Source organism: Poecilia reticulata, chromosome 6, assembly GCF_904066995.2.
Source record: "Poecilia reticulata chromosome 6, P_reticulata-male-v2, whole genome shotgun sequence".
Taxonomy (NCBI): Eukaryota; Metazoa; Chordata; class Actinopteri; order Cyprinodontiformes; family Poeciliidae; genus Poecilia; species Poecilia reticulata.
In genome coordinates this window covers 15,330,877-15,343,399 of record NC_088835.1, presented here as the reverse complement: position 1 = coordinate 15,343,399, position 12,523 = coordinate 15,330,877, and the positions used below count along the sequence as shown (strand labels likewise).

At 39.3% G+C, this 12,523-nt stretch overlaps 2 protein-coding genes across 4 annotated transcripts in view; both read left to right on the top strand.

Annotated features, from left to right (window-relative positions):
- The window catches only part of btbd11b (BTB (POZ) domain containing 11b), an 89,989-nt gene extending 87,932 nt beyond the window's left edge, over positions 1–2,057 (top strand). For both annotated transcript variants that reach the window (XM_081608033.1, XM_081608032.1), the window contains one exon: positions 92–2,057. In XM_081608033.1, coding sequence (XP_081464159.1) covers positions 92–301 — 210 coding nt within the window. In that variant the 3' untranslated portion in view covers positions 302–2,057. The remainder of the gene's footprint in view (positions 1–91) is intronic.
- A 1,022-nt stretch (positions 2,058–3,079) lies between these two features.
- Positions 3,080–9,492, top strand: mlc1 (modulator of VRAC current 1). 2 transcript variants are annotated; one of them, XM_017305535.2, is made up of 12 exons: positions 3,080–3,936; positions 5,304–5,584; positions 6,664–6,753; positions 6,887–6,940; positions 7,052–7,153; positions 7,245–7,346; positions 7,434–7,499; positions 7,585–7,701; positions 7,794–7,850; positions 8,086–8,208; positions 8,404–8,565; positions 8,748–9,492. In XM_017305535.2, exons 2-12 carry the CDS (start codon positions 5,327–5,329, stop codon positions 8,823–8,825), a joined length of 1,209 nt encoding a protein of 402 aa, XP_017161024.1. In that variant the 5' UTR covers positions 3,080–3,936; positions 5,304–5,326; the 3' UTR covers positions 8,826–9,492. The 2 variants fall into 2 exon arrangements, with proteins under 2 accessions (XP_017161024.1, XP_008409853.1); XM_008411631.3 differs by having other exon boundaries at positions 3,081–3,936; positions 8,745–9,492.
- Positions 9,493–12,523: the final 3,031 nt, after the last annotated feature.

The window sequence follows — 12,523 nt, the reverse complement described above, 5'->3', positions numbered from 1 at the left end:
CTATTTCAAGAATTGTAATCCTTGGAGGAATATTTCTGTCTAAATTAAGCAGTAAATATGATTAAAATTATGTACTCTCTTCTCATTTCAGTTTCTTGATGCTCCAGAGTTGGCGTCCTACATAGAAGGCTTCTTCCTGAAGAACATGGTCATGCTGATTGAGCTGGAGCCGTTCAAACAGCTGCTTTATGACACTCCTCCTGAAAGCCCCGGCAGCGACATCCTGCAGGCCTTGGAGAAAACCCTAGCCATCCGCATCCAGTCCATCCACTTGTCTTCCTCCAAAGGATCGATTGTCTGAACTCTTGTATAGGGATTTTTTTTTTTTTCAAAATTTAAGAGCAAATATTTTAATTTAAAGTAGCATTCTTTATTTTTAGCCTAAAATGTAATGCTCACCCTCAAAACCCGACACAGAACAAAACATCTTTTTGTGCTCACGCTGAATATATTTTTGCACAAATATTGTTTCCTCCTGCGTCCGTGCTTCTCCTCAAGGTCAAATTTTCCCTCTGCACAGATTAAACCTGCATGCTCAAGTCTTTTCTCTTTGCTATTGAATTGACTTGAGGCACAAAGCAGGGACTCTATAAAGTGATCCAGCACTATCTAACAAATGAAGTGCATTCCATAGTAAAAAAAATCATTTGCACCTCAAAGGTGATAGTTACACATTCTTTCCATTGGCTGGAAATGTTAATACACAAGCAAAGAGGAAAGATTTGAGTACAGACTTTAGATACATGCAGGGAGAAAGTTTGAACGTGAGCACTGGGAAGCAAAATGGAGGAGGGAAAATCTGGATACGACTGCAGAAATGTAGTATGGCTGAGCAAAGTGTATTTGCAAGCGAGCGCTAGCTTTTGAGTTTGAGAAATGAATTTTGGGGGCAAGCGTTGCATCAGACTGATCATAAGGAATTATACTCTTACATTTAAAATACATGCTCTTATTTTGGAAGAACTTCTTTTCAAGACCTCCTGATTTTTTTTTTTTACCCAAAAGCAGGGATTATTGATAACAAAATGATCACAGACACAAAATAAAGCATCTCTGTGAAGGATCATTTCCTGTTGAAAAGGAAATCTGGAAATCACAGACCTACTGTGCTGTAATCTTTCTTCTTCATTACTTGCTAACATGCTTCTTGTTATCTTGGCACAGATGGTAAAAAATAAACAATCTGTTGTCATTGTTATGTCTACTAACACCACAGTCATGTTATGTAGTAAACCTTCACTTGCCAATAGCAAATCAAACACACTTATGGCTCAGTAAGCAATTTCTACATAATGTGATAAGCCATCAGAATATCCCTGAATATGAGGAAGATTCACTGCCTCATTTTGTGATTGTTTGCTGAATTATTACAACCTGTACAAAGAGGATCGTTTGTATATTTGTGAGTCAGATCTGTGCAGGTTACTCTGTAAAGCCAAACAAATCTATTTAAAGACAAAAACCAATGAAAAGACTGAAGACACGGAACTTATGAAAGAGGGAATTTTATTTCCTCAACAGCTTTGTAAATTTTGTTGATAAAACAGAGATATTGATAATGTAAGTTAATGTATATAGTCACAGATTTTTTTCTCATGTGTCTTTACTGTTCTATATTGCTGTAAAAAAAAGAAATTTGTTCATCATATAAAGATTAATGTTTAAGTGTTGCATGTTGGAACCTAAGGAGCTGCTTTCACATTTGGGAATTGTCTTCTGTTATTAGCGTGGGTCACTATTAATGTGTCACAGTGAAAAAATGTCTTTGTTTTGTTCTGAGAGGCTGCAGGGATGTTTATTTGAACATTATGCTACAGGCGTTTTTTTTTTTTTTCCTTCCTCCCAGAGAATTTGCTTTTAACTTTATCTGGTGTGGGCCCTTATCTTTAATTCTGTTTGAAGAGCAGTTTTGAGGGCAGCCCTGTTGTTTTCTTGTTCTCTGCAGCAAAAGGTCAGATCTCAGCTGGGGGTAGGTTTAATGTGAGATCCAGCAGTGCTCATGGCAGTAGGGTCCAAATAGCCTGAAATCTGTGATAAAAATAAAGATATAAAACACTAAACTAACAGCATTCTCTTTTTGGGGGGCCCTAAATGAACAGAATATTATTGAAACCTCGTCAACAACGTTAGCCCGGAGACTTCAACTTTAACCATTCATATTTACTGACTTAAAGAGATCTAATCAACTTGAAAATTTATTTGCTAATAGAGTTTTCTGTTATATAGAAGTGATAAATAAAATCGATATCAATCAAAAGTTCAGTGTACAGCTCTTGAGTTTTAAGGAATTCAAATTTCAGAGCTGGATTTGGGTCCATCACCTTCTCACATCAACCAGAATATAAAAGAGATTAAAGCCTTTCTTGTTGGCTGTTGATGGGGAACTCATTGGCTCTCCTGGATGGTGACTTACTTTGGAAGTTGGACGTAAAAATAAAAGTTAACATTGTTGCTACCAAAGGCTATAGGTAGGTTGCTGGTTTTGGGATTCTGTTTCTATGTGTGTGAGTCTCAAAACACAGATGCCTTTGTAGACCAAAAGTAAATTACTTTAATGCAGTTGTGATTAAGGTTAGGGTGAAGGAAATGGTAAAAACAACTATTCAACTGTCCTCTACACATGGTGCATCAATTATTATTATTATTAATTTTTTTGAAAGCAGCATATCTGTTTGAGACTGTGAAAAGTGAAGATACCAACTTCAACATTTGCCAGTGTGGCAGTATCGTCAACCACAGTCTGAAATGCTGGATTTATTTCCCTCTATGATTTTGAACTCACTTGTTTATGCTTTTATTATTATTATTATTATTATTATTATTATTATTATTATTATTATTATTATTATTATTATTATTATTTCACTGACTGCATTAGTATTCGAATGCTGAATTGTTTCCATCAGCCAGTTTCACAGATCCCTTCCCATGTTTCTGGAGACTGTTGCAAAGTGCATGTCTCCCTTTGAGTGTGTGCGGTGTTTTGTAATTGAGGGACAGTTGTTAAGGCGTCGCCATGGTTGCAGCTGGTTGAGAACAATACGAAGCTGGGAATGCTGTGCCGCACTAAAGAGTGTGACTGGAATCCTGGGGCGCAGCATCCAGGGACATGTCCACACGTAGACACAATTAACATTCACTCAAAGAGCGTCCTCATTGGCGGGGTTTTATTCCTACATTTCATTTTTACGAAGAGGAAAGAGGATCCATCATTGGATTAGCTCCGCCAGACAGGAGAGCATGTGACGAAGCCGTGGAAATGTCTCTGCTGCCGCTTTTTCTAAAGCGCTGCTGGGCATCTTAATTTACCGAGCTGTGAACTGTGAGTGAAGCACTTAGGTAACACCGGGGGAAGTTGTGACTGAAAGTAATGCAAGAGGACAACTACAAACTGTCCCCAAAGAGATTAATCTGAAACTCTTATTTTGCTGATGTGAAAACATTCGGAGTTGTTCGGCTCTGAAGGCCCCATTGTTCAGTTTTCTAAGTGGACTGCCGCGCACATATTTGAGTGTGTATTTGTGTGCAGGAGCAAAGAGGAGGAGGGATAAAATAGGGGTGTCTGCCCTACTAACTCTGCCCCCAGCGCGAGCCCCTTCATCCTCCCCCTTGTTGTCATGCACAAGCGCTCTCCCTTTGGCACAAAGTGGGCTGGCAACACAACAGCCATGTGTTTTAGCTCCGCGCTTTGAAGGGCACCAAAAACTTTTCAGAACTGGTTCTGAGAAGGATTGCGTAGTGACAGAGAAAGAAAGGAAGAGAGAGAGAGAGAGAGAGAGAGAGAGAGAGAGAGAGAGAAACAGGGAGTGAACTTAAAGAAGGAGTAAATCTGTGTGGGAGGAAGATGAGGCAGGAAAGGCCAGAGAGATAAATAAGCCGCGTTTTATGTGATGTTTTGATAGAAGATACTTCAGCTGGAGGAATTCACAACAACAGGTAAGCATAAAGAGAGAAACATTTTGTCATCCTTGTCTTAACATAAAAGTAGAGGTGTTTGTTTGTCTCGTTTTCAATAATTGATCGTGTGCCGAAAGTTAGTGTATTTAACATTTTATGTACTTTTTTTTGGGGGGGGGGGGGAAATTCAATGCTGGAACGCTTCAAGTAAAACTACATCTGACAGTGAAAAAGTTTAGAGTTACTGACATGAGGATGTGCACTGCTTTTCGAAGGTAGTTGTATCCCTTGAACTAGTCCATGTTTTGATATTTTACAACTATTAACCTGAATGTATCTTATTGGGAAATTATGTCACAGACTTATGCAAAGTATTACATTTTATAAAGTGGAAGCTTAAGAATACATAGAAAACAGTTGTTACTCTGTATTCAGTCTTTTCCAGTCCAATATCCCTAAATTAAGTGATTTAGACTAATTGCCTCATTCAGCTATTACGTAAAGGCCTCAGTGCTTTGTTACAGGAAATTTGTGAACAAGCAGTAGGATGAAGGCCAAGGAACAAAACAAATAGTTCAGGGAAGAAGTTTGGAGAATCTTAAAACAGCATTAACACAAGCTCTGAATATCCACCGATCCTTGTCTAAAAATGTATAAACATGGCACAATTGCAAATTTACTAAGACATAGTTCTCTACCTAAACTAACAGGCCAGACAAGAAGAGATTAAATCAAACAAACATTAAAGAGTGACTCTGGAGGAACTGCGGAGGTCCAGAGTTCAGATAATGCAATCGGTTTACAGAACATCTACAAATCTCGCCTTATTTAAAATGTAACGTTTTAGAAAACATACACAGAACTTCATCCTGAAGATACTTGGCTCAACTTTAACACAAAGCGGAGGCAAAATCATGCCATGGTGATGCTTTTAACTGGGACAGGAAAGCTGGTTTGAAATTATGGGAATATATATGGGACTAAATATAAGTACATCCAGGATGTTGTGAATGGGGATGCATCAGGACAATGACCCCAAACATACATCTAATGCCTCAACGGTGCAGTTTAAAATAAGGCATTTCTATGCATTAGAACAGCCCAGACAAAAATACAAATAAGAATCTCTCTCGGGTTTTTAACATCTTCAGATCTAACTAAGCTTGACTCATTTTCCAATAAAGACTCAGCAAAAAGGATTGGCTATCTAAATTTACAGCACACTTTTCAGATTCATAGCTGTTGAAGCTCTTGAAAGCATTTTCCCTTCTACCTCAAAACTATGCCACGTTCAGTGGTGGCAACGTGGCCAAGTACATAAACGCTGAAGAGATGTGACGACTTTTGCAAGACACTGTGAGCTGCAGTTGTTTTGTTTTTCACCGTTTTCTGCTCTCGCCCTAAAGTTGGTCGACAGCTCCTTCGAAAGATGCAGCGTGAAGACCTGTCTGCCAGAGAAGAGTTCACCTACAGCCGCACGTCCACACTGGAGAGGAGCAACGGGACATTGGGGCGGAGGGGCGACAGGAGTCTGGAGAGAAGGCTAGACCGGGGGGAGAGGGAGAGGCCGGAGCGCGACAGCTATACGGTGGACGTGAGGGCCAGTGACCTGCAGCTGGCCCAGCCGGAGCCTCTAAAGCATCCCTGCTTCAGCTACAGGGCCTGGCTCTACAGTGTCCTCATAGGGGTGAGAGGAGACGTGGTCAGGACAGGAGGGAAAGAGGAGCACAATGAAGAGTTTGCCAGTCCAGTCCAAATCACAACAGCTTATAAAGTTGGGACTGAGTTATTCCGTTGAGGAGTGAACATCCCAGTTTATGAGTTTTGAGTGAAATTTGGCAACAAAATTCTTGTTTTGTGCTTCTACTTTACAAGTGAGGAAACATGGTCAATAATAAACAAAGTAAGTTGTTTCTTGGCCAGGATCTCATAGGTTCAGGGTTATTCTAATCTCTCCAAGTTAGTTTTATGTTTTAAGGATTTCTAAGGAATCTTTTATCTGAAAATAAATTTGAAGTGCTGGTCAGAAGTTTAAAACACACTCATCATCATTGCCTAATATCGTTTTACATTAGGGCTTCTAATGATACATTTTAACACCATTTTTCTCAAAGTGAAATGATAATAAAACAGATTAATCCTAGATGAATTTCAAAACCAAGAATTAAAACAAACACTTGAATTTATTGTAGATTTTCTCCAATCCCTCATAGAATCAGTTTTGGAGCTCGAAAAATAATCCATTAAAGAACCCTCAGCATTTTGCAGATGGACAGCACATGTTTGCCTCTTACGTTAAGCTTTTGGAGAGTCTTCAATTCAACTTTACTGAAAAGTTGGATGCCAGGAAATCAGTCAATTTAAACAAACTCTACTACTTCTGCCTCAGAATCTGGTATGTAGTGTGTCAGCACGATACCTGAAGCTTGCCGATGGTCGAAAAAGTCTGTAATCCAACAAACTGCAACTTGCTAAGGGACTTTTGACATATTTTAACTCTTAGCCAAACATCAAAGCTGCATGCATATTTTTGAGACTGTATTTACCTTAAACGTAAATGAACACATGCAATTCTTAATTTTGTATTTTATCTTTGTTTATTGAAGTTATTGGCTGTAATTTCACCCTGCAGATCCAAATGAATAATTCAAAACCCAAATCAATCACATTTCTATCATATTGCTATGCTAACTGGTACAATATTGATCTGTGAATGCATATATATATGCATTCTATGTCTATGTGTATGTGTTTATAAATCTCCAGGGGAGTCTGCTCATCACATCTGGTTTCTCCCTGTACCTGGGAAATGTCTTTCCTGTTGCCATGGACTACTTACGCTGTGCTGCAGGCTCAGTAAGTGGTCATCACTGACTCTGTCACCTTTATTGAGTTTATAAACACGGTTTCGATGTTTTCAATGAGGTAAAATGCCTTATCTTCATTTTAAAAATGATCTCCATTGATATAATTTGCTTAATCCTCACAGGGTATCCCTGCAGCAATAGCAAGCTTTGCTATTGCCAAGAAACGACGTGTTGCAGTGAGTGAAGGCTGAATGCACAAGAGCTACGTCTTTTCATTTAAAAAGATATAACTCAGATCTTTTTAAAAACTGCAACAATATCAGTTTTTTTTTTTATTACGGATGTAGGTGTCAGACTTCCAGGTCGTCTACGTGTCGACATTTGCCGTGACGACCACCTGCCTTGTCTGGTTTGGCTGCAAACTGGTCTTGAATCCTTCTGCTGTCAATGTAAATCCATCCTCAGTGTTGTTGTTTCTAAAGAACATTTTCCTCGTCTTTGCCAGCATTTGTATTCTCACACTCCTCTTCCTGTCCCAAGATAAACTTTAACCTGATCTTGATGATCGTGCTGGAGGTGTTGATGGCCACCACCGTCATACTGTCGGCCCGCTCTGCAGACGACTGCTGCTGCCACAGAAAGGTGTGACTGATTGCTTTTGTCCTTCTCCTGCATAATACTGAGCCCTCTTCTTCGTCGCCTCCAGCCTAACCCCTCTCAATCTTAAAGTCCTATGACAGACCTGTGGTGGTAAAACCTGCGGTGTTCCCCACTCGACTCCTTAAAGCATATTCTGTGAGTATAGTTTTCACTTTTGCTGCAAAGGACGTTGCATTTCGCTTACTGGCTGTTGTTTAATTGCTAAAAACGGTTATCACAGGTTATTGAAGTGATTGTGGGAATCTCTGCCGTGTTCGGAGGGATTATCGCCCTCAACATGGACGCTCTGCTTCCTGGTCCCTACTTGTCTGTCACGTTTTTCTGGATCCTTGTAGCTGTAGGTTTTCTAGCCCTTTTGCACCGACACAAATTAAAGCTCATATTAAAGAAACCAGATGTGAATTAATGCTTGCTTCTTGTCCTTTGCAGTGTTTTCCAAGTGCAATCGCCAGTCATGTTGTGTCAGAATATCCCAACAAATGCCTGGTGAGTACAAAACAAAGGTTTCCAGAATAAAAACAATATTTTATCAGTTAAACTATTTTTTATGTTCTGACATTAATTTAAATTCCAAAATTTTCAGTTTTCACAATTCTGTGCTGTTTTCTCCAGACTATCATCATGTTGGAGGTTATGATTGGTTTACACTTCTGGTCTGTCTCCTCTTATTTCCTGTTTTTTTGTCGTATTTCCTGTGTTTTTGCTCTTTGTGTCATCTCAGGTGGAGGTGCTGATTGCCATCAGCAGCGTGACGTCTCCCCTCCTCTTTTCAGCCTCGGGTTTTCTTTCTAGCAGCGTGATCAGTTTTATTGATATTTTTCTGCATGACGTGCCTACAGCCAAGGTGAACTTAACTGAGAAATGTGCAGAGCTAAAACGCGTCAGTCCTGAACTCACACTGACCGTGAAACAAATTAGCAAAGGTTTGAAAAGCAGTTTGAGAAACTTTATAAAATCATCTGGGGTTTTTTTGTGTGTGTGTGTCTCTGCGTGTGTGTGTGGGTGCGTGTGGGTGTGTGTGTGTGTGTGTGTCTCCTAGCAATCCTATGACATCCTGCTGTTGATTCTGATGGTGCTGCTGCTGGTGCAGGCAGTACTTACTTCAGCCACTGTGGTGCACTGTGCAACATACAAGAGTCGGCTCCGCTTGGGGGCTCCAGAGTGTGAGGACAGCTTACAGACTGCGACTCATTACCATGAGGTATGGACACAAAGGGCCAAAGGTCACATCCAGTTTTATTTCTGTTTCTTTTTAGCAGCTGTAAATTTTCCTCCTGACAGTTAACTGACAATCTACATGAAGTCAACGTGATTAATGAAGAGTTTTTCATTTTATTCTTTTAAACCTCTGTGCTTCTCCTTTGTGTTTTGATGCATCAGCAGCAAACACCCAATGGGACGCTGCAGGATTACGACAAAGACAGAGCCTGGAAGGCGGTTTTGGTCCAAATGGCCCAGTGAGAAATCTTGTCTTGTCTACAGAGGTTTGCCTTGCAGACGGAAAAATCAGAGAAGGGAACGATGAAGAAAACCCCATAAGAATGAGAAAAACAAAAGAAATGAACCAGAAAAGCGGAGCTGAAAATAAAGAACAAAAGACTAATAAGAAAGTCTTTAAAAGCTTTGTTGTTCTTCTTTTTCATTTGCAGATGTTGTGGGCATTCTTTTTTTCGGTTTAGGGATTTTTTTGTACCATTAATTAATTGTAACTATTTCTAGAAAGTATTTTATCAGAAAAAATCGTTTTAAAAAACGTTATTGTTAAGAATGTATAACAGTCAACCGAGGCAGTAATCAGCAAATGGTTCTGTGGATTGAGTCATTAGACGTTTGAAATTACACTTTGATGCATACAATAACATTTTTTTTCTCAGTTGAAAGAATGATTTCAAAAGTTGTTCTCTAATGTGATATATATATTTATGAAGATGTTTACTGATTTCCTTATTTAGAATAATGACTCATAATATATCTTAGCAGATTTTGTTCTTCTTTGTCCTTGTGGTTTGAGATGTTGCAACTTTTTTTTATTACAAAGTAGCTGATCTGTTATTGCGGCCACAAAGATGTGACGCAAAGAGAAAGGGCTGAGATGATTTTTTTTCAAATAAAACTTGTTTGGAAATTATTGAGGTAATTTGGTGCCAGTTTAATCATTCTGTTATGACTAAATGTCTGCAAATGCCCTCAATGCCCACATTACACACACACTTAAGATTAATGTGTCTTTAGACCATTTAGGGAAGCTCAGATGATGATATAATGTATTTCTAAGCAGCTGATTAAGCTACACAGAAACACACACCTGTGGATGTTTTTTAATGTAACACTTCAAACACACTGCTCCGTGAGTGACATCATGAAAAACATCTGAAGAGATCAGCTAAGATGTGAGGAAGAGAGTTATCGAGAAACAATTGCTACTGAAACTTCCTCCTGTGTAATTGCTAAAACTCCAGGTGGACTAAAATTCTGAAACAGCATAGAGAAGCTGCATTATTGTTCACAACTTCTCCTTTTGTACACTGATTGGCCCAGTAGAAATTCTACCAGAGGAATCCAAGGGAATGAGAGAAAGCCTGGAATGAATCGAGCAGAAATGCACAGGAAGGCAATGGCCAGTCTAGTACTGCACCAACACGGGCTGAAAGTCTGCTAGGTAAGGCAGAATCCATTCTTACAAACATAAACTGTCAGTTTGAAGTTGATTGCAGTTTAACATTAAGACCTTAATCTTTGGAGATTTTTTTTGTGGACTGATGAAACTACAGGAAAGTGTTTGGCTATAATGATTGTTTTTCCAGTTTTGAAAAAAAAAAAGGTCAAACTAGCAAAACCTGAGAGCACCATTTCATTTGTGAAGTGTGGCGGTGGCTGCATCATGTCGTGTTGTGTGAGTGTTTTGCTGCAGGAAGGACTGGTGCGCTTGCCAAAATAGTTGACGTCATAAGGAAGCAAAGGATGGAGTAATACTGAAGCAACATCTCAAGGCGTAAGCCATTGTTTGTCAAGACATTGTTCTGTTCACAGAGCTAACTATGATCGAAAAAGCGTTTGAGCTAGCTCTTACAGATTTCTTCTGATTTTTTTTGTTGTTTTTCTTTTTGGGTCAAACATAAAAACTTCAAATTGTCAAAGAAATTATTTTGGTTAAAAACAACTTGAGTAAATACAAAGAGCATTTGAGGACGAGCACTTCTTCCAGTCAGCCTCCTCTTTTCACAGTGAGAGTTTTGTTGTTGTTGTTGTTGTTATTGCGATTTCTTTTGTGTGGTTTTGAAAGCCAAGCTTGACTTCCACCATTACGGGTAACCTCAGTTTCTTAATCACATTACAGTCTGCCTGAAAAACCTTTGCTATCCTCTTACAGTCTTTCCGGCCTTGATAATGGACATCAAGTTGCTTTTACTTTCAGAGCTCTAGGAGGAGGTTTGGAGGCGTCTGTGACTGCTGCTTGTCAGGATAAGGTTTGAAGAGCAACATTTGCATCTTCTGCCCTTTCCAGTGACAACCTCAATAAGCTTTAACACTTCAAAAAATACTGTACTGTATATTTCATTTTAATGGTTTTAAAATACAAATAACACAAAGCAACTATTTATTACTGAAATGTTATATATGAGGAAAAAATATATAGAAATCAGCTAATTTCTCATTTCAAGACCTAAATCACAAAGAGGCCCAAACATTTACACTACAAACTGAAATTGATTTTTTTAGGTTGTGAAATTTTGCTAGAAAGCAATGTGTTTGATTTTATATATTTGTGTTTCTTGCTGATGGGGAACTATATCTTGCAGCTCGCTTGTTGTAGGCAACATAAGTATCAGGAAGGAGGAGGGATGAGACAGAGGGAAGGAGTCTATATTTGGAAGCAATGCGTGGTAAGGAGCGGGTTCCCTTGCCGGCAGAAACTGGCTTGAAGGGGCTGGCAGATTCAGTCTGATGGGTGTGCCCCACTTTGACACGCAGAGACAATGAGACAGGAGCAAAATGATCCCAGTGGCGAGCCAAAAATCTTTCTGAGGCGGAAATTAAAAAAAAAAAAGTAAGAAAGCACCATAAAACATATCCACTGCCCATGTGTCCAGTGCAATATTTGATCTGATTTATGAGTGAGACTTATAAGTGTTGATGAGAATTAATTAGTGCATTTATTTACTATTCCTTGACATCTATGAGTTTTTAAAACAATAATTAGGTGCAACGTTTTGAGTTAACGCAGATCTCCATGCACCACCACTGACATTTCAACACATTGTGGGGCGACGGTGCGTTGCCAGTTCAAACCCTCGCTTTGTCCGTATCAGTCATCGAGTCCCTGGGTGAGACACTTCACCCTCTGCGCCTGCTGCTGCTGGTCACAGGACCTAGTGACTGAGTGGCAGCCTTCCTTCTGTCAATCTGCCTGTGGGCACTTGTAGCTGCTATGTAGCTTACCACCATGTGTGTGTGAGTTCTTGAATGACTGAATATAGTGTAAAGTGCTTTGGAGTCCTCTGAACTGGATAAAGTGTTGTACAAGTACAGGTCATTTGCCATTTTACCATTAACTGTCCTGCAGAAAGTTGCAGAGAAGCTTCATAGTTTTAGTTTGAAGCCAACAAGAAGCTTGTGATACGATTCCATCTGGTATATCTATGCACTTTTTATTCTTTTATTGTGAATTGCAAGAGCTCAGCAAAACTGTTTGGCTTTATGTATTTGAAATTAGATTAAAATCAAGTGGGTTCCAAAAACTTAATGTTAGTCTGCTTTATAATTCCAACTAGTTTTAAAGTGTGTTTGGATTGTTATCCTGCTGGAACACCAAGAAGTTCAGTTTTTAACCAGCAGACCCATCCTGTCAGCCTCAAATCAAGGACAATCAGTGAGTGTGTTCACGAACTCACAAGAAACCACCCAAATCTGAACTGTATGTGAACCAAAACATGCTGAACGTCAGCATCTCCATCCACACTGAGAGGAGTCTATCATCATTACACAGAAAGGATACCAACCTAGAAAAAAATCCCGTGCTCAACTAAAATTTACAACATGCAAAACATCTTCTATGTTCTGGTGTCAAATTTTAGACTCATCCATAAAAAGAACATTACTCTACAAGTCGGTCTTTGTCTGGAAAACTTTAGTTTGCTCTCCGTGTTTTTTCAAGAGAG

Excerpts from the sequence above, each read along its gene's own strand:
- mlc1 (XM_008411631.3), top strand. The coding sequence starts at position 5,327 with ATGCAGCGTGAAGACCTGTCTGCCAGAGAAGAGTTCACCTACAGCCGC. Across the intron at positions 6,754-6,886 it reads TACGCTGTGCTGCAGGCTCA|GGTATCCCTGCAGCAATAGC; the intron begins GTAAGTGGTCAT and ends TAATCCTCACAG. Across the intron at positions 7,851-8,085 it reads AATATCCCAACAAATGCCTG|GTGGAGGTGCTGATTGCCAT; the intron begins GTGAGTACAAAA and ends GTGTCATCTCAG.